At 34.0% G+C, this 21,466-nt stretch overlaps 1 protein-coding gene across 1 annotated transcript in view; it reads left to right on the top strand.

The window, feature by feature from the left end:
• Window positions 1-822: 822 nt before the first annotated feature.
• The window catches only part of LOC126758929 (neurogenic locus Notch protein), a 170,008-nt gene continuing 149,364 nt past the window's right edge, over window positions 823-21,466 (top strand). The window contains exon 1 of the mRNA XM_050473381.1: window positions 823-2,512. Within this exon, the coding sequence (XP_050329338.1) occupies window positions 2,401-2,512 (112 nt within the window). The 5' untranslated portion in view covers window positions 823-2,400. The remainder of the gene's footprint in view (window positions 2,513-21,466) is intronic.

Genomic DNA, 21,466 nt, shown 5'->3' with positions numbered 1-21,466 from the left:
TTCTTAGTAATTCTTAAAAAAAATAAACAAAACCAGTTCCTGTAAGAAAAAAATTATATCAAAAACGGAAGCTTTACAAATACAAAATTGCATATTTATATAGCTTTTCGCAGCAAAACGAGAGCATAACTAATGATTAGGTGATGCCTAGCAAGAAATGCTTAGCAAATAAAATACATGTGTCATTTTCGTAAAATTTCCAAACCCAAAAATTATAAAATTTCTTTAAAATACCTTGAAATTTACATTTCCAAGCCAAAATTAGTGTCAGAAAGACATAGCTTCATTTGCGCTTTTTAAATAAATTTTATTTAATTTCTTATACACAAAAATTTAAATTATATTTTATATTTCCAAAAGTCACAAAAGTTATATTTCTCTCACACCAAACTACTGTACTTTCTACACTGTAAATAAATCGGTGTGAAAATGCACAAAATTTTCTTAATAAAACAGTTTAAATTTCTTCATGGCACTCTGTACTTTTCGCACACACCAAACCGTTCCCACTTACTCGCCACAGCTTAATGTGGATTTCAAGAGCCAGCCATTTTGAAACGAGACTCGGCGAGCTACAATAACGCCGCTTGTGCTGAGCCACACTTCAGGTGTTTGTTTCATTCATACTCTGTTTTATGTTTTTCTTAATGCCCACAGCATTTCTCTCACTGCACATATATATGCGCTCTCTCCATATGCCAGCGCATGCATGCGCTAAGCGCTCTCTCTCTCAACGCTCGTGTTGGTGGTGGCGCGCAGCTTGAATTTGCCCTGGCGAGCTCGACTTGGCAGCCGCGCGCTCATAATAGTTTGTGACGCGAAGTGAGTAGTGTTTATTGTGTACGTTTCCCGGATGGACGGTCGTTAGTTGATGATGATGGCGACGGTTTGAATAAAAATTCAATTTGAAACAACAACAACAAGAAAACAAACACTGCACTGCATTGAAGTACTGCAACAACAAAACAGTGAAGGCGCATGCAATTTTCGGGTGCAGCGAATTTGTGTTAACGCGTTTGAAAAAAGCAAAAACTATTCTGTGAATTTACAATTTGAAGTGCAAAACAAAACGAAAGAATTTAGTGAAACTAATAGAATTGCAAATAAATCTGCGTATAAGAAATATAATTTGTTTGTGTGCATTACGGCAGTGAGTGAAATGCAGCTGCAGGCGACCGTCAGCACCTTCCATTAGCATTACAGCATCGTCAGCGCATAGCGAAAGCATCAGCGCCGTCGCCGCCGCTAGCTAACAAATATGCTGTTCGTCCATGTAATAGCCGCTCGAGCTTGTCGCATGGGTCGCGTTGGAATTTAATTGAAATTAAATTCATCCGGTTAAACGATACCAAGCTTTGGTTAATTCTGCGCTTGAAAAACAAAAAGCAAAAACGAAAACAACGGAAGATCGGCTAAAACGAGCATATTACCGAAAAGCAACGAGTAACATTGAACGAAAATTGTTGTAAATTAAAGGAAACGACTGTGAAAACGCAAAAAAATAATAAGAAGTGAGTGAAGTTAAGTGAAGAAAGCATAAGCAAAGGCATGTAAATGTAGGAAAACAACAAATTTAAAGGAATGAAAAATAAATATTGAAATCAAGCAGTGTACTGATGCTTATACTGAGTGCATACACAACCTTTTTGGTACTAGCAGGATAACACATTGAAATAGTTTGCAAGTATTATTGAATTTAGAATTGGCAAAATATATTTATATACATATGTACATCTAAATATGTATATAGTGAAAATTTGATATCAGCAAAATTTCAATTTTATGTGTAGTGCTAAATACAAAACTAAGAGTGTACAAAAGCCAAGCGCAAACGAATGATTTCCAAACAAAAATAAATATTTTCCAATTAAAAAATAATAAAAACAAACAACAACATATATTTTCCAATTAAAAATAATAAAACATATTTAATAAATGAGAAAAAAAATATTATCAAAAAAGTAAATAAAAAAACTTGCAAATTTTGTAAAATCGATTTGTTCAGAAAAAACAATTAGAAATAAAAAAAATCCGCAAACTACTTTTCAAGCTTACACTGCTAAAAATTTGTAACTTAAAGTGCATTTGCGAAACAAAAAAAGAAATCGAAATCTATATCAATATATATTGAGCATAAATTATGCATAAGTAAGCCAACTGATTGGCAGAAATATGTTTCTCCCATTTGTGTAATTAACAAAAGTATATTTGAGTTTCGGTAAAAATTGTATCATTACAAGACTTCAAAGAGATACTTTCATCATAAGCGCGGCAACGCATGCGCTTTGGTGTACTCATTTAAAACTTTTAGAAGTTTGATTCGTCAAGCATTCGAAAACGGGCGAATCATATAGAAAATTTTCGTTTCACGTGCAAGTTACACAAAACTGGATTATCAAAATGTGGCTGTTGATCAACAACAACACATTTCCTAAATCGGATATATTTTGGATAAAACTGCTGACTAGTCTGCTGCTGATTTGTGGATTTATAGGCGGCGGCAATGCAGCGGGTGAGTGTTATTTGCTAAGTTATTTACTATTTTTTGGTTATATTTAGCAATAATAATTCTAGTAATCCAAAATCCTTATTTAAATCAAAATCAAAAATTCTTACTTAAATTATAATAATTAAACAAAAATCCTTTCCTAAGAATTTTTACAACAAATTATTAAATTTCTGCAATTAAATAGTGTACGCAAACTACAGAAAGTAAAGCTAAGTACACTTCATTTCCAATACACATATAGTGCAACCTTTCCTCAATTCCTTTCATGCATCCTAACTCAGTGTCTACCTTTCAAAAGGTATTATTCTCCTTTTTGCCAACCCATAATAATGTTATACATTCTTTGTCTCTGCATTCATCTAACCTTTCCTACTTCATTATTTTCACCATTTTAACTCTGCTCATACATAATTTACGTTGTTTCTCCTTGCGCCGTATTCTTGTCGTTTCTATCACCTTTCCTTTTAAGCTAACCTTCTTTCATAGCCGCAGTCGTTGCATTTTCTTCTTCGTTTTTGCTGCGGTCACCGTTTTTCATTACTGTCTTTATGTTGTTGTTATTGTTGTCGTTACTTACTTTTGCCTGTTGTCTTGCCTTGGTCGTGCTGCACTCTTACATACCGTTCGGGTCGTTTCTTTTCAACCACTCGCTTGTGCGCTCTCACCTCTCAGCAATCTGCTGCTCAGCTCATATTCTCCTAACCACTTATTTGGCCGGCCAGGCAGGCAGTCAGCGAGCCAGTTAGTCAGTCGGTTGTTCGTTCAGCCATTTTGTTTCCGTCTACTGCAGCAAATCTGGATCGAGTCTCGTTCAGGATCATATTGCCTACGGTCGCAGACATACAAGCACACACATACACATGTATGCAAACATTTGTAAATTCATGGCTGATCGTTTTCGGTATTCAACTTGCAACGAAATCTGTAGCTGCGCGTAAATGCTTGTATCTGTGTGTGTGTGTGTGTGTGTGTGTGTGTGTGTGTGTGTGTGAATGTAGGTGTGTAAAGGTGTGCGTAATTGTTGTAGAGCGATTTCAGTGGAATTTTAGTATCTAACTGAAAATCTATCCTAATTGAGTTCTGTGGAATTCATTCATTGGCAGTTTTTCGATTTATTTTTTTTGCTTCAAATGTATTTCTGATTTATTATTTTTTTATTAATAAAAATCGATATTTTTTGTTTACCAAATTGTATATTTAATTATATATTTTATGTTTAGGTATAAAATATTGCATATTATAGCAAAAAGTTGATACCTTTGTGCTGGATAGAAATGTTTATATAAAATCATATATTATATTATATATACATATGTACATATGTATGTACATACGTATCTTCAAAAAACCGAAATTTAGTTTTTTATTGTTTCACTACATCATATTATATATCCTATATCATAAAATTTCAAGTTTCGCTCTGAGATATAATCAATATACTATGTATGTATGTATGTATAACCATTCTATAACCAAAACTCAAATTTTCTATTATATCGTTATTCTTTCGCCTATAAACTTATAAAAAGTGATGTTCCGTTATTTTGCATTTTAAGTGACGAGTGATGTACATAGTACATACATACATACATATATTTCAAATTGGAAACAAGTGATTAGCCATAATATTTTGGTATATTTATTTATTATAGGGTAGTGGATATTACACAATTTTTTTCAATAAATATTTACCTATATACAAAATTAATATAACACATTAAAATATCAATAATAAATAAATTAAAATTATTTTTATTTTTAAATTAATTTTTAAAATAAATAAAAATTAGTATTATTATTATTTTTATTTATTATTATTATTTATTATTCAATTCTTCATTCATTTCAAAATTTCATGTTTTCTTCACTGATAGTTTATTGTTTTTTATTATTATTAATATTTTTATTTTATTTATTATTAATATTTTCAAAATTGTATGATTTCTGCATTGTTAGTATTATTTTCGTTATTTTTTCCATAATTAAAGTTTCTTTGTTATTTATTATTTTTAGTACTCAATTTTATTGTTTTTTGCCCAATTTCATAAAGTTCTATATATTAAATCCCATTTTTAAATTTGTTAAAATAATAATTATATAATTGCAACATTAATTTTACATAATTTTCTATTTTTTTTTTTTTTCATAATACAACAGTCTGCTTATTTCCCACTTTATAATTTTCTATATACACACTATATCATTTCCTTTTTTTTATTATTAAATTATTTATTATTATTAAAGTACCAAAATTTTCTTAACTTAATTATCAATATAATTATTATCTATATACGAGTATGTATACCTTTATTTAAACATTTTTTTTTTTGTTTTTATAATCACCCGCCAAACTTTCCCACACAATTTTTCCCAACGTCGCCAATAATATTTATTGCGGCTCTTAAAAATTTTAACACTTTAAGATATTGCAGCCTTTTGCAGTCATTCAAATCGCCACTTAATCTATTTGTAAACATATTTTATTGCCGAAAGGCACATTTTCGCATTTCAACTCTTCAAAAATAAATAAGATTCACTAAAGAGATACAGCTTTATGCGATATTTTTAGTTGCCAAATGCTTATCACTGCTGAAAAGGAATAAATATTTGCTTTTGCATTGACAAATTTCGCTGATTAAATTCGGGATGTGAGAATAATTATAGGAGTGGGGGAAGCAAATACACTTTTTTTTTCAAATTATTATTATATTTTTCTACAAAGATTTTAATATTTTTTCAAAACATTGAATAATTTTTTTTTCAATAATTTTAATAATTTTTTTATAATTTCTAATATTTTTTTTTCTTCAAAATTTTATAATTTTTTTTTTCCAAATTTTTTTTTCAGCAAAAATTTTAATAATTAATTCAAAAATTTTTTTTCAAAACTTTTAATAATTTTTTTCTTCAAAATTTTACTCTTAACACAACAATAGTTTATATAACGGCACAGTTAAATCAGGAAAAATGTTTTGAATCATATCCTGCTTCCTTATTATTTATGCAAAATAGTCGTTTTCGATTCGATACTTTTCTGTACGCTATGTTTGAACTCCACTCTTGTCAAAAAATGCACGCAACAGAAATTTATAACTGTTAAATTCCATACTTAAGAATAGTATAATCTCTTTCCAAGCAATCTCTATATTACTGTGCTGATATATGGCGAGTTTAAGCGAGTTGGTTGTTCGTTTCGTCACAGTCTTAGTTTTGGCTACTCGAAGGCAGTTTATCTTTTACGCGAGCTCAAAAAGTTTTTAAATATACATGCATACATATATGTACATATATACATATATATTCCAATCTCTTAACTTTATGACAAACGGTTTTGAAGCTTTGTCAAACTACTTAGAAAACTGCATTGAAGAAAGAACCGAATGCGTCGAAAACGTGACAAACAAATTAACAATAACCTGTCGTTAGACCAACATGCATATATTGTCTATAACGTATAGTACACATGTATAGTATGTGCTCGGCGTTCCACTGCGCATGCGCAAAGGCAGAAAGACGGAAAGAAGTTTACTTTATTGACAAACATCTAAGCAAGGTCTAATGAAACCTCACAATCAGACTTACATACAATATATATGAGAGAACACACCAAAAAACATGCCTTTAAGCGTATATGTCTACGCATGCGCACATTTATTGGTTCATTCATTGCCTAAGGCCCGGGGTTTCCATGTATTTTAGTATAGCAAATACTTTGCGGCATTTTTCTTTGTAATTAACTATTTTGAAATTGCCATTACACCGTCTGTATGCATACATGCATACAAGTACATGCAACAACAACAACTTTGCCAGCAATATGTGGATACGCCGCGCCAGTACATATACCAGTATGCTCCACGGCCGCCCTTTAACCATAATCACACGCTGGCGACTCGCCTCTTAGCCAAACGCTTTAGACGCCGTTTCACCTTACTCGAATTGTATGTATGTACATATGTGTATGTACTTAGGCCTGTTGTTTGTCACTCACAGACAGGAAATTTAACAAGCAACACACTAAATACTCCACAATGGAAAAATAATCATAAAAATAATAACAAAAACACACAAGCAAACGGCGCATAAATGTGTAAATGTGAAAAAATGCGCTTAAATATTTGCTTAGTCTGCTCTTGTTGTCAGCCATGTTTTGAGCGCCTCACCTCTCGCTTTTCTAAGAATTCTACTTGTTTCATAAGATTGAGGTCTCTTATGCGCTGTATAGGGTATATTAAGTTTGCCACTAATTTTGTTATTCCCAGAAGGAAACATCGGAGATATTTATAAATAATCAGTGTGATCAGTTGAGTAGCTTAAGTTATGTCTGTCCAGATAGAGGGATATATGTACTCAGACTTAGTTCATTTTTTGAGATATTGATCCGAAACCGATATTTCGCAGACGTCATACAAACCTTTTTATTTGACAAGATATCTTCTTCAAATTTATGGATTTTCCAAATCACCGATATGAAGGACTTATATTTCTATAGCATATAGCTGTCATATAAACTTATCGATCAAAATCAGGACCTTCTATGGAAAACTTTTTTATTTGTAGAGATATCTGAACGAAATTTGTCATGCTTATTTACAAATAAATCCTACAATTTGTGAAAATTATTGAGATTGGATTGCAGTACCATATAGCTGTCATATAAACTGACAGATCAAAATAAAGTTCCTGTATGGAAAACTTTTTTATTTGACAACATATCTTCACGAAATTTGACACAGATGTTTATTCAAAGCAGCGGTACATTCTCCGAAGAAATTCTTCAGATCGGCCTTTTATAGCATGTAGCTGTCATACAAACTTATGGATCAAAATCAAGACCTTATATGGAACTTGTTTACTGTAAGAGATATTTACACGAAATTTACTATGGATTATTATTCTGTAAAGCAGAGGTATAATTTTCGAAAGAATCGTTAAGATCAGACTACAATAACATATACATATGTATGTAGCTGCCATACAAACTGATTTTTGGAAATCAAGTTCTTGTATGGAAACTTTTTATTTATGTAGGGTGTTGTGGCTTCGGTGTGACCGAAGTTAACGTTTTTCTTGTTTTCATTACTTTTGTTCTTATTTTCTTCTTTTCTTTGTTTCTTATTTGCTTAAAATATATATATGTGTACGTATATGTATATTTTTCATGCCTTTTGCTATATATGTTATGTTTCTGCATTATTTGTAGCGCTTGCGTTCAGTCAGTACATCGCCCCTAATCATATGTCAATAATTTGCATTTTTCCGAAAAACACAATGCAACAACAACAATACACTTATCAGTTAGCACTGACCAAAGTTTGCTGACACCGCTTCAAAATAACGCTATGAGTAACTATATAAATACACATACTTATATTATATTCACATATGCATTTATCTTATTTGTCTGCGCTGACATAAAGTAAGGCTTTTCATTAGCGTTGCTTTGGCTTGCCGTTCATTCACACATTTATTATTGTGGCAATCAATAAGCCATTCTTAACTCTAAGCCCCAAAAACTGCATAGCTACTATTCGCATACATACAAACATACATATATGTATATAGCTATGTATGAGCGTATGTGTGCATGCATGTGCCAAATCGTGCGCCAAGCACAGGATCGCCATCACGCCTGCGCCAAAGCCCACCATCATCATCATCGTGAAACGGCGGCACTCCGTCAGTCAGCCTTCAGCCGGCACTTAATCGTCAAGTAATGCTTCTAGACACTCAATGGTCGTCATTGTTTCCGAGCGGAGCGTAGCACTCGTTTGACGAGCGCGTCGTCGTCGTCGATGATAAATGCCCGCCGATAGTGTGTGCAAATAGTCACGCTTATGCTGTTTTCTTGATTGCATATTTTGTTTGCTCACATGTATCGATTGTATATACCATGTACATACTTGTATATAAGTATGTATGTAGCCTGTAGGCACTTAGGTATGCAAGCACTTATGCTTGTAGGCAAACAGCTATTTCCTGGCATTTCCTCTTTTACTATGTTTTTTCATCACTTTTATCTCTACATTTTTTCTATTTATCCACAATCACTTACATACACACTATGTTGTGTATGTGTCTGTTGCTTTGTGCCGCCTAATCCACTCCTCAAATATTTACTCGGCTGGCTAAGTCTGCTGCTTTATGGCTTTGCTATGTAAATTCCCTCAAACAACATTCGCAGTCCATCATTTCACTTGCTGATTTAGGCACTTCCTTCAGTCCATTCGTTAATGCACTCACCCTTCCCTTCGTGGTCGGCGGTGATGGACAATTGATCCTTTGTTCGATCAATGCCTCTGTAAAAATGCTTAGTAGGCAGCAAGTAGTGGCAACTGGTCAAATGTTGTGACATTGTAGTGGCACTTATCATCGAACGTGAATCGATTCGGTTTGTCATTTTCCTCAAACAAGCTTCTGGTTGTCCATTTTGCATAGTTCATATGTGTACTATATGCTTATGTATGTTATCAGTATGTATTTATAGGTGTTGGTGTAATACTAACTTTAGTTTATTATAAAAAAATATAGTAACTTGTCTGTAGGACACTTAGGTTTTATTTTGTAGTCCAGTCATTATAGTAAGTTCACCTCGGAATTCGGGTATAGGTATACCTACCATATGTAGGTTTTGAGACAACTTTAGGGTGTCAATATACAAGTATTTACAGACATAGAAATGGGTATATCGAATTCCGAGATTCTTACTTAATTTAAGCTTAAATGACTGGACTATTGGTAGAACACAAGGTTTCATCCAAACTTTTTTTAATTCCAGTGTAGTAAAAACCTGTGAAATTGTAGTACATTATTTTACCAAGTAAGAGTGTTAGAAGGGGGGTCTCTCATCCGAGGCTGTTGTTGCTTTTTCATTGGAGTGTTTTTTTTTTACGTGGCGGGTCCCAAACCCAACGCACAACCCTATGCAGGGGATGTTTCGCCTTCTCACTTTAGCTCGCCTTCAAACGGTTGTTCTTAGGCTACCCAGAGGATACTTGGTCAAAGACCGAAAGTCGTGAGCTGCTTGAGTCATATGTAAAAGAATCGTTTCTGGGCACTCCCAAGTGAATGGCGATCAGAGAACTTTCCTCACTTGCGTGAACTTCTACACATGACTCCATCCAAGATTTATGGTTCTTTGCGCGTTGGCCACTGCGAATATCGCATTCGATGGAACGATGAGCTGTACGAGATATACGACGGGATTGAAGTAAATAATTTTAAAAAATAAAAAAAAAAAAAACAAGTTATTACAATTTTTGAAAAAAAAAATTACAAAAAAAAAATACAAAAAAAAAATTACATAAAAAAATATTTATTTATTTATAATAATTCATATAACAAAAAGAGTTTTATTATATAAATACATAAACGCAGCACTGGCTACGAGGCCTTTTAAAAAAATAAAATTGAAAACAAATTCTTAAAACTTTTGAAAAAAAAATTAAAATTTTTGAAGTAAATCATTTTAAAATATTTGAAAAAAGTTATTACAATTAAAAAAAAAATTATATAAAATTCTTCAAATTTTTGAAAACAAAATATTAAAATTTTTAAAGAAAAAAAATATTAATTATTATTTTCTTCGTAGATAAAACTTATGTCTTTTTAATTATAAGTATAAAAAATACGGAAACAATTTTTTTATTTGAAATTAAAAATTTTTTGACTTTGTTTTCACTTTCAATTTCATTTAAATAAATTTTACCTGAATTATCTAAATTATATATTTTTTAATTTTCTAATACGACTTTTTTTGCCTTTTTTAATTTACCATATATTTTTCTACGGAAATTCTTTCCTACTACTCTTTAATAATGATGTTAAAAAAACTAATTTAATACGTTTTTTAATTACATATAATATCTAATGTATTTTGTCATAATAGTTAGTTGTTGGAAATTTTTTTAGTTTTTTTCTTTCATTAAACTTAAAGCAAAATTATGGCGTATTGTTTACTTTTCGTTTTTTAAAGATATACACTTTTTTATTTTTTTAAATTTAATTTTTTGGTTGTTTTCATATTATTTGTTACTATTTTTTGTTGCAATTTTATATAAAAAATATATTATTTTAGTCAGATTTCTATTTTTCCCATTTATTTATATTTTTATATTGTTATATTTTTATTTCATTATTTTTTTTTTGTTTTTTATATATTATTTGCATTATTTTTTTACTATATTTTAGTTATATAGATTTTTTCCATTCCATTCATTTATATTACTAAATTTTTATTTTTAATTTTTTGTTGTTATGTACATGATTTAAATTTTTTAAAGTCTTTTTTTAAGAATATATTTTAATTTAGTTTTTTTTCTCTAGTGAACTTTATTAGTCATTAATCATTACAATTTAATTTAATATTATTTAATTATATTTATTTTTATCTCGCATTTGGTTGCAAATTCGCCACACGCTCGCCTCGCCACTCCCCTTCAACTCCATATATGGACTGTATTGTTACGCTCAATTTAAGTTTGTCAATTGCTCAAGTTCTGCAACCCACACAAGCTCGAAGCGCTCGCCACATATCTAATGCACTAACTCAGCGCTGTCTGCCTGCTTGCCTGTCCGTCCGTCTAACTATTTTTCTGCTGAATTGCCTATTGCATTGTTCAATTAATTAAAAAATATGTACGAGCGTATATATTGACATACATACATACACATATGTGTGTGTGCGCTTGCCACCGTTTTGTGTAATATAGGAGCCACCATTACTCACCTCCGTACCGATTTTGCTTGCTGCTGCATACACATCTAGTTGATTTAGCTGCAGCCTTAATTTTTATCGCATTGTAGTTATCCGCAAATGTGAACTCACGACGCGCCGCCAACAAACTTGCAACATGGCAAGGCGACAGTAGCGCAGCCCAGAGCTCAGCTGCCAACACAGCCTGGGCAAAAGTATGCCCATAGATTGGCAATCGTGGCATGCGACATAAGGTAGCTAAAGTACTATTTATTGACTACTATGCCTAGTATTTATGTGCTTTTATAGCTATATGTATGTATACTCTTATATACATATTTATGTGGTAAATATATGCAATGCTGCTTAACAATTTCTTTCCATTAAGCAGCGAGCGTGTCTTTCAGCAAGGCGTAGGCGTTGCACGGCTCACAATCGAATTCGGAAAATTTCACAAAACTATAAAATGTACATATATATATTTTTCGTATATATATATATATGTTTGATATATATTTGTGAGATATATATAACACATATCTATATATATTGTGAGCCACCTTCAAACCAGCCTCAAAGTCCGCTAACACCTTTCACAAGCTGCTGCATTTAAGTTTCCGCCTTTACACCAAGTTAACGCTCCACGTATCGCGTCATTCATAACTCAGCTCCCGCTCTAGAACCCTGCCCAGTCGCCTAACCTGTCAACCGCCAACTTAATGAGTTCTGCCTGTGTGACCTTTGCTTTTGCCGCTTCGCCGATAACATAACTTCGATGATTATCGCTACGTTGCAACGGCGCGCTGGAATCCACAGCTGTGCAGCTTCTCAGCGATTGCTCAATTGTGAGAGGCAACAACAACAATAACCACATACCACAATATCGGGCGCAAATCTCGCCCTGCAATATTGTCTGCAAGCTTTTGACAGCCACTGTAGCTGATAACTACGCTATAACCCTTCGCTGCTTGGACTTGGCTAGATTTCGTTTGTGAAGTTATCGCGCCTACTCCATCGGCCATACCTTGGCCGTGCCACACCGGTTGTGTTTGTGGCAATTGTGGCGTTTCGTGCTGCCACAATTGACTCTGTGCCACAAAAATGTGATAAGCCGGCACAACTAAGCGCTGTCAAGCGCGCCATTATATGGCTTACGGTATCTGTGGCAGCTCCTGCTGCTTGAGTTTGTCATTCCAGGTCCAGAGTTTACGCTGATTCGTTGCATTGATTGCATATAAGTATATTTGTTTGTTTATTGGCTTGGCTGCTTGACGCTGGTGCCCTGCTGTGCTATTAAGCGTTGAAATAATTGCGACTTATGCCCAGTGCAGTGAGGTTCGCGAGCTTTTTTTGTCGCATGAAGGGTACTTATTTATTTATATAAGATCTTCAGAGAGCTCTTGTTGCACTGTTGCTTACTATGTGTGCCCTTCGTGGACACAAAAACGAAATATAAATACTTGTAAATATAAAAATATAAGAGAAATATAAAAAAAACATAAAAAGTAAAATATATACACATATATGAAACTGTCGGCTCTTGTAAGAATATGTTGTTGTATAAAAAATGGGAAAACAACAACAAATTTAACGCTCAAACAGCCACTTACTCTTGCTGTTGACCATCACTGTATCGGCGCAACGCGACAACACGTTAAATTAAACGCGAGTAAACCGCTCATAATTGGCTGTTGACGTTTTGGTTTTAGTGGCAACATTTTTTTTTATTTTTTCTATTTTTTATTTGTATTTTTTGCTATTTTTTAACTTTATTTTTTATTATTATTAACATTTTTTCTAATTCGGACACTATGTTATAGCTTTTTTTGTTGTTGTTGCTGTTGTTGCTCCTTTTCCATTGGCTAACTTGCGCGCGCTCATTTTCTGGCCACATTCGCACAACAACAACTATTACACTTCACGGCAGATTGATCGCCAAGCGCTGATAGTTATGGTTGTGGCTGCGCTTTAAGGTAACGTCGACAACGCAACAAAAACAATGCACATTACAAACAATAAAAACAACAATAACAATAGCATTATAATTTTTTTTTCGCGCACCGTATGCGCTATCCACGTCGCCACTGATTGGCTCAATTGATCTGCACTGTAGTTGCCACAAGTACTTTGTGCGTGTTGTTGTTGCTTTTATTGCAATTGTTATTGCATTTGTTTTGCTGTTGGCTCTGCCCGGACTGCCACACTCCACTTTGGCTTAACGCGCGCGCGCACATTTTTTGGTTGGGACGACTTTTCCCCCACGACTTTTAAGGCGACAACAACAAAATGTTGCTTTGCTTTACGTGCCGTTGTTGTTTTGTGTGGATTTTTGCTGTTTTGTTGTGCGCATGCGCAACATTGCGGCAGCATTTCTGCGATATTTCGCTTGGAAGCGCGTTGTTTGCTCACAATTTTGCGATTTTTTTCCATTTTTCCCGAGCATTTAGTATTGATAGCGTTAGTTTTTTCAATTCAATTTCATTTGTTGTTTCTGCTTTGTGTATGGCAAGCTGAAACAGTAGCTGCTGTGCTGCCTCTTAGTAATTTAACAATTTTGTTTTACATTTATCTTTGTGTCTAATGTTTCTTGTATATCTTTTTTTTATTAAGTTTACTGCTTTTGTTGCACAAAAACAACAACAACAATTAGGTAGCTTCATTTTGCTATAAAACTAGTAGAAAAGATGAGTTTGCAAGCGCCGCGTACAAGTTGATTTGTAACAGTGTTTGTTGGTATCTCAAGGAAGTAAACTTTGTGTTGATTTATTCAAAAATAATAATTTAAAGTGTTGCCATGAAGGAAAGTACGTTAACTGCGGTTGCTATATGTAGTAACCTTCACAAATAACACAGTTTCCCTACAAAAGCTTGATTTTGAGCGGTCAGTTTGTATGGCAGCTATATGCTATAATTATACGATCTGAAAATTTTTCTCGGAAATTGTAGCTTTTTCTAGAATATTGATCCATGCTAAAGTTCGTTAAGATATCTCGTCAAGTAAACATGTTTTCCTTATAAGAACTCGAATTTGAACGTTGGGTTTGTATGATAGCTATATGCTATAGTGTTCCGATCTAAGCGAGTTCTTCAGAAATATTGTCATTGCTTTAGTTAATAACTCGTGCCAAATTTCGTGAGGATATCTTGTCTACTAAAGAAGTTTCTCATACAAGAACTTGATTCCGATCGTTCTGTTTGTATAAGAGGTATACGCTATAGTGGCTCGATCTAAATAATTTCTTGGTTAAGTACACTACTGCTTAGAGAACTGAACATGCCAAAGTTCGTGATGATATCTCCGCAAATAAAAATGTTTTTCTTATAAAAAATCGATTTTAACCTTTCGTTTTGTATGAGAGCTCTATGCTATAGTGATCCGATAACGATGGTTCGTACAAAAGAGCAATTTCTTAGGGAGAATAGAATGTCTGAAAACTTTCAGATCGATATCTCAAAAACTGAGCGACTAGTTCGCGTATGTACACACATAGGGAAACAGGTGAATGGAGTCAGTTTCTCATATAAATCATTTCTATATTTATTTTGTAAGACCTTCGAAGTTTTCTTCTGAGTACTACAAACTTCTTGGCAATCTTAATATACACTGTTTAGGGTATAAAAATATAAAAATAAGATATTTTAGCTCACACTATAGAATCGCTAAGCGCGAGACAATAAAAATTTTACATGCGAAAGAATCTAACTGACTTTAAATTAGACTAACACCAACAAGCAAACAAGATAAACGCATATACATATGTATATACGTATGTATGCCCACAATATACTTTAATTATTGTCTTCATACCCTTGGCAGCTACTGAATTTTGTCGTCAAGTTGACAGTGCAACGTTCTTTTTCATTTGACTCTCCACAAACTGACGAAAACAGAAAATAAACAACACAAGTAAGCCGAATAAAGACAAATAAAAGCATGTACATAAATACGTAAATGCATACAGACATATATACATATGTACATACAAACATATACAGTATGTATAAACTATGAAAGCCAACCGCTAACAGGCAAGAAGCATGAAGAATCAACATAAATCCGTGCAACAACAGGTTATAACCTCCAGTTAGCAAGTTAGATGTTAATATAAAAAACGGAAACAAATAAAAAGCAGATATAAAACACCCAAAAAAGTTATGAAAACTAAAATTAAAAAAGAAATATAAAAAAAATTTAATTATGAAAATCACAAAAATAAAATGTGAGCTCTATATATGTATATTAAAAAAAAATTATGCTTTTTTCTAAAGACACTACAGCCGACAAAATGCATGCATTAAAAAAAATTCAAGAAAAAAATATTTTAAAAAATATTTAAAAAAAAAAATTTAAACAAAATTTTTTTTTTTTTAATATTTAATAAGGGTATTGAAAAAAATGTTTTAAAAAAATGTAAATGTAAATCAATAATAAATAAACACCGTCAAAAACTTACAAAAACGCTCTTACATTATAATTTTAGTGGCAAAGCATTTATGAGCCTGACTCAAAACTAAGCATAGAGAGCGGAAAAAAATATTTGTGCCATGCAGCGTATAAATAAAAAGTGAAACCATCGTAAGATTGGTAGTTTTTCATATAATTTCTGACGCAAATGCTCTACCCTACTTCAACCTATTCCAAAAATTGTAACGATTCGCACTCGCATTTTTCGTTCATTCTCATTTGCGCACTCATTTTCGCTCTCTGCTTCCACAATCGCTCACATTTCACCATTAGTGTAATTTCGAATAAACGAAATTTTACCTTCTGAAGGGAAGAAGTCTTTGCTGATATGACCAAAAGTGTGACAGCTGTGTCTACCATGGCATGGCAGTCACACACACAAACCCTCTTATATGTTTAGGTTCACATCATATAGTATATAATACATATCTACGTGAGCTAGCATGACTTGCTCATCGCCGCAATGCATCGAATTAATGCGCCAAAGCGTGTAAAAATTTCCGCTCAACCATAAAGTACCTACGAAACGGTGAACATGTGCTGAGTTTCCCTGCCACAATCTTTATCGGCATGCGTATTGCAGCCCCCGTGCATTGTCTCGACGCAGGCGCGCACATTTCGGTGTTTATATCCTTGCTGACTGCAGTCAGCAGTCGCAGTCCTTTCGTCCCTCGTCTCATATGGCTAGCACACTGCATCTGGATTCTAGAAATATCAAATTACGAAATTGTACGCAGCGAAGAATCGAAAAATGTTGAAAATAACACGCTATTGCTCTCCCACTCTCACTACCGATCTGTCACGCTCTCTCTTTGTCTGCTACTTGCATATTTTGTACTTGCTTGCATTGTGCATTGTGTGCTACCCACATGTTGGCGCAGTTGTTGAACCTGAACCTGAACCCTAGTACTTTTTATTTCTCTCCCTCCACCTTATTTGTCGCATTTTCTGTTTTGTCGCATTTCGTTTAGCGTGCTATTTTTACTTGCGCTTCGTTTTGCTCCTTGCTCCGACTTCCTGTCGTTGTCCTTTTTGCATTAAATACATGAAATATAATTGTGTATGTGTGTGTGAGTGCCCAGGCGGGTTATAGAATACGTTACTTTTGCCCTTGGCTGTCTCACGCATACATATGAATGTATAAATGCATTTATATACATATAGTATATGTGTGTAAGTATGTTTATATGTAATTCTTTTTGTTGTTGCTTGGTTTTGTAATTTATGTTTTTTTTTGTTTTTGTAAGTGTTGTCATTACTAGAGTTAATTTTTTTTCTTGTTGTTTTTGCTATTATCAATTTTCATTTACTTTGTCTGTGAACTCATATGTGCATCCACAAACATACTATGTAGATATGTATTTTTATCTGTATGTATGTGTGTGTGTAAATAAGTGTTTGCTTGTGTGCTTAGCTGGAAAATTATTTTCGAAAACATATTTTCTAATTGTAATAAGTCATTCAGTTGTTGGAAGTTTGAATATGTTCCTGTTTGTGCGTCTGTATATACATATGTGTGTAGGCAACGGTTGTATGGAAGGACTCTTCAACTACCCTTACGCTCGAAATAGTTTCGGGTATTTTGCCTGAAGTGGCAACTAAGTGTGTGAGGATTGAAAAATTATAAATTTTATTGCACTTGTCAAAACCGTTACACACATACATACACATACGTTAATAATGAGACATACGTGTCTATAAATATGAATATAGGAATAAGTATAGGGTTTTTCAATAGGGCACTACAAAAGTAGACCGTTAGTGACAGCAAACAAAGTCATATTTTTCCCGCTCTTTTGACATTTTGCCTTTGGTTTACCTTTTCATCATGGAGAGATATACGATCCAACGAGTCGAAATTATTAAAATTTACTACCGAAATTCGGAGTCTGTGGTCTCAACATTAGGATTTATGTTGTGGCACTGAGGAAATTTTCTTGGATATCATATCAGTGACGTTCTTCAGTATAAAAACGTTAAGTTCGGTTGCCGCGAAGTTATACTACCCTTTACAAATAAAAAACTTTTCATAGAAGAACTTGATTTTAATCGGTCAGTAGTCCGATATCGGCGATTCCAGCAACTTTTTTGAAAGAGAAAAGACCGTATGCGAAATTGTAAACCGAAATCTCTAGAACTGAGTAACTAATTATGAAGTTTCCTTCTTGATTTCCAAACTTCGTGGCAGACTTGAGGCCTTTTGAGGCTTTTTCTTTCTGATTGGCGGATAGCAGAATGGTCTCTCAACTTGAGAGCACTATAGTTCTCAACATTGAACCTAATGTGTTTCTGCAAAGATTAAAGAAAAAGTTATGAATCATGTAGAATATCAATCTCAGATAGATATATTCATTTGTACTCTCCTATCTTTTAATCTAAGCGATCTACTTAGAGAACATCATTGAATTTCGGCGTCGAATCCATATTTCTAAAACTACTATGTTTTGAAAGCACAGTAAAATATTCTCGATTCCAGCGCAAAAAGTTCTATAGACTGCCAAACTGTGTTTCTCAAGCATAACTGCATAAGCCAGAGAGCGAGAAAAGAGAGAGTGCAATCAAGCATGTCATTTACTGTTACTTTGAAGCATATACATACATACATACATATTAACTTGTCTTAAACTATTTATAGCTTAAAATTTGATAATTTTGAAAATCCCAATTCAACAAAATCATAATTTAGAGTAATTTACAAAGTAAGTTTCCTACTACAAAATTTTACCTTTTGAGAGAGCAGAAGTCTTTAACAACATTGTTTATGAATTTCCGATTCAAAACGCTTAATTATTATTGATAGCCACTTTTTTAAACTAAATTCGAGAAATCAGCTGCTCTTCACCACCAAAGCAAAGCCTCCCTTATAAGAGCTAGTATGAAAAAATGCTTATAAATGACTTTGAGGTTGTGTATCTACAATATTCTTGTCTGCAAACTATTTTAACATCTGCATTTACTCAATTATGTAGTTTATTGAGCTCATAAATTCCCTTAGAAGTCATACTATTTTTAACTGTAACATTGTGTGAGCACCCCTATTAAATTACTACCGCGTCGAATTAGATAACATAGTCTAGCTGCAACAACAACAAAACTACTTCAACTAATATTATAGAGTAATTAAAGTAAACTACGCGCTGCGCATGCGCACAGTTGGAGTCGATAAATTAAAGCAAATGTAACGGAAATTTTGGCGAACATATTCGTGAGTGTGTGTGTGTATGTATTTATGCGCCAGCAACAATACATTTCGATTTTAGAGGCAGCAATGAGGCGACATGGTGTGCCAAACGGCTGAAAACTACTTACCTTAAGGCACTTAAAGTCCATACAAGCATACTTACTGATAGGCAAACTTAGACTTATATACTTAAATAGACGTATGTGTGTGTGTGTGATTGTGCGTACTTTTATTGAGTGCGCATTTACTCGGCAGATTTCTGCGATAAGTAGTTGGGGTGACGCCTTTAAAAAATTCGCAAAATTCCTAAGCGTTTCGTACACATGTTTGACTGTATAATCTGCCAAAACAGTCGAAAAGGAGCGCAGGCGAAAAAAAATTATACACGATTTCTTAACACTGATTTACATTACAAATGAAGTGGTGGCGCTGGCGCTCATAAAAGGCCAACTACCACTTACCTACCCAGTGCTTTGTCACATTCCATATGACAGGCGACAGCTGGCGGCAGACAAGCCGAGAATATGTACACGCACGCACACAAATAAGCATGCATGGCGACGCATATATTGTAGTAAGAGATCGTAAAAAGCTGTAAGCCACACTTGGCAACGGCAGGCTTATGAAAATTAATAAAGAGGCAGCTCAAATTAAAAAAAAAAAACAGAAAAATTGTCTTTCTGTCTGCGCCTATCAAGGTTTTTAGCTGCATACTGCAAAGCCTACGCTTTTTCGTGCACGCTGATAACTTTATCACTATTTTTACGGCTTTCACAGAAATTCAGTTTTCACGCCTGTTCTGCCAGCGCAACGAAAACCCGACCAAATGCAATCAAGTGAAGGTACATTAAGCTCTAAAAGATGTCTATATGAAGATGTTTATATGTATGTGTTTTGTACCTTTGCTTTGGTAATTCGAAACAGCCAACAACAGCTGCTGTCGCTACTGATCTTGCTGCTGCACCCTTTCCTTATTCGCCTTGCTTGCGCTGCAGCGCCGAAATCGATGGCCGAATTTGTGTGGCGGCACACAAGAATCCAAACAGCAGTCACAGCATCGCGTTGCAGGCATTTATTTACCTTTTTTATAGACACACACAAGTCTTATATACAGACGAGTTAAAGACTTTTTTATTTGCTTTTCAAAAAACCAGCGCGCATGCATGTGTGTGTGTGTGGCGACCGCTGTGCCATGGCTGCTGCGCATGCGTGCTAATTAATATGGAGAAAGCAGCGCCATTAACCAACTTCCGTTATGACATTTACGACGAGACGACAGCGAACGCATTACAGCGACAGATGGGCTTCCAAAGTGTGCATGTGTGTGCGCGCATGCTTGCGGAGCGCGGCAGTCAAACTCATACCCAAAATAAACTCGAGCAAACCGGCGAATGCATTGAAATGATTTTTGTTGTTTTTCTGTTTTCTGTTTGCTGCTGTTTGAGCTAATTAAAATGCGTATAACGGTGCTGATCGAATGGTATTTGTTTGGGCTGACTTGACTGGCTTAAGAAAAGTTAAAAGGAAACTCGTTGAGCAGCTTTTCTGTAGCGGCATAAAAGTGACTTAAGAGACTCAATTTTCGTCTAAGTATTTTATTTCATGCTGATGTCGATCGTACTGAGCCTTATGCTGTGAAAAAATCAGCATAAATTTCAATAATCATTAATTTTACGTTCCAAAAGATATGTCAGAAGATATTTCATTATGAAAATTTTATATTTTCTGCTTTTAATGTTCACTGGTATTTAAGGATTCTTAGCATATTAAGCTCAAGCGAAATTAAATGAGCTGCGTCGTTTCAATAATCACATTATCACCTTACTTATTGACCTATTTTCCATTATTATTTTTAATTTTTCTTTCATCTCGGTAAGCAGAGGTATAGAGAAAGAGAGAGAGAGTTATCGGGCGAGAAATAGATGCGAAGCAGAACTCCATCACCAGTTTCTTTTGCTTACTTTTCGTAATCAATTTTATTTTTCACCTTTAATTTCGTTATCTTCGATATCAGATGATGCTTCACGCTTTCTAATTGCTTAATTAAAGTTCTAAAAAATTTGAATTTTTAGTATTTTTTTTTCTACTTTTCCATATTTAAATAGTTTTCAATTTTAAATTTTTTTCAATTATTCTTTTCTGAGCAAAAAACCTCGTTTTGTCTAACTTATGCAAAGATTTTAAGATTTTCCCGATTGTAAGACGCCTGCCGGCTGCAGGAGAATTTACATATAGAACCTTCGGTGGGTAATGGCAGTTGGGCGAACACCGACTACATGACCCCACCTTTCAACTAGGAAAGAAGGTTCAAGGTAAATATGGAAAAGATGGTTGGCGTAAATGAACGATGAAGTTGGTACAGGAATGCACTGTCCAGAGTTAGGCATAAGACAGATTTTTACGTTGTCAGACCACTGCAGTATATTTCGAGCGGACTCTTTGGTATTGCGAAAGCCGCAGAGCTGGCTTCTAATGTAACTGCCAGCAATTCCAGAGTCTACTTAGACAGGCAAGCAGCAATCAAGGCAGTAACCTTGGCCTACCAGATTAACCTAGCCAAACCTAACATATTCAATAATTATTTTACTTACTCAATATAAACGAACTTTCCAATGA

This window comes from Bactrocera neohumeralis, chromosome 5, assembly GCF_024586455.1.
Source record: "Bactrocera neohumeralis isolate Rockhampton chromosome 5, APGP_CSIRO_Bneo_wtdbg2-racon-allhic-juicebox.fasta_v2, whole genome shotgun sequence".
NCBI lineage: Eukaryota > Metazoa > Arthropoda > Insecta > Diptera > Tephritidae > Bactrocera > Bactrocera neohumeralis.
Note: the sequence above shows the minus strand (reverse complement) of the source record. Positions and strands in the feature narration are given on the sequence as shown.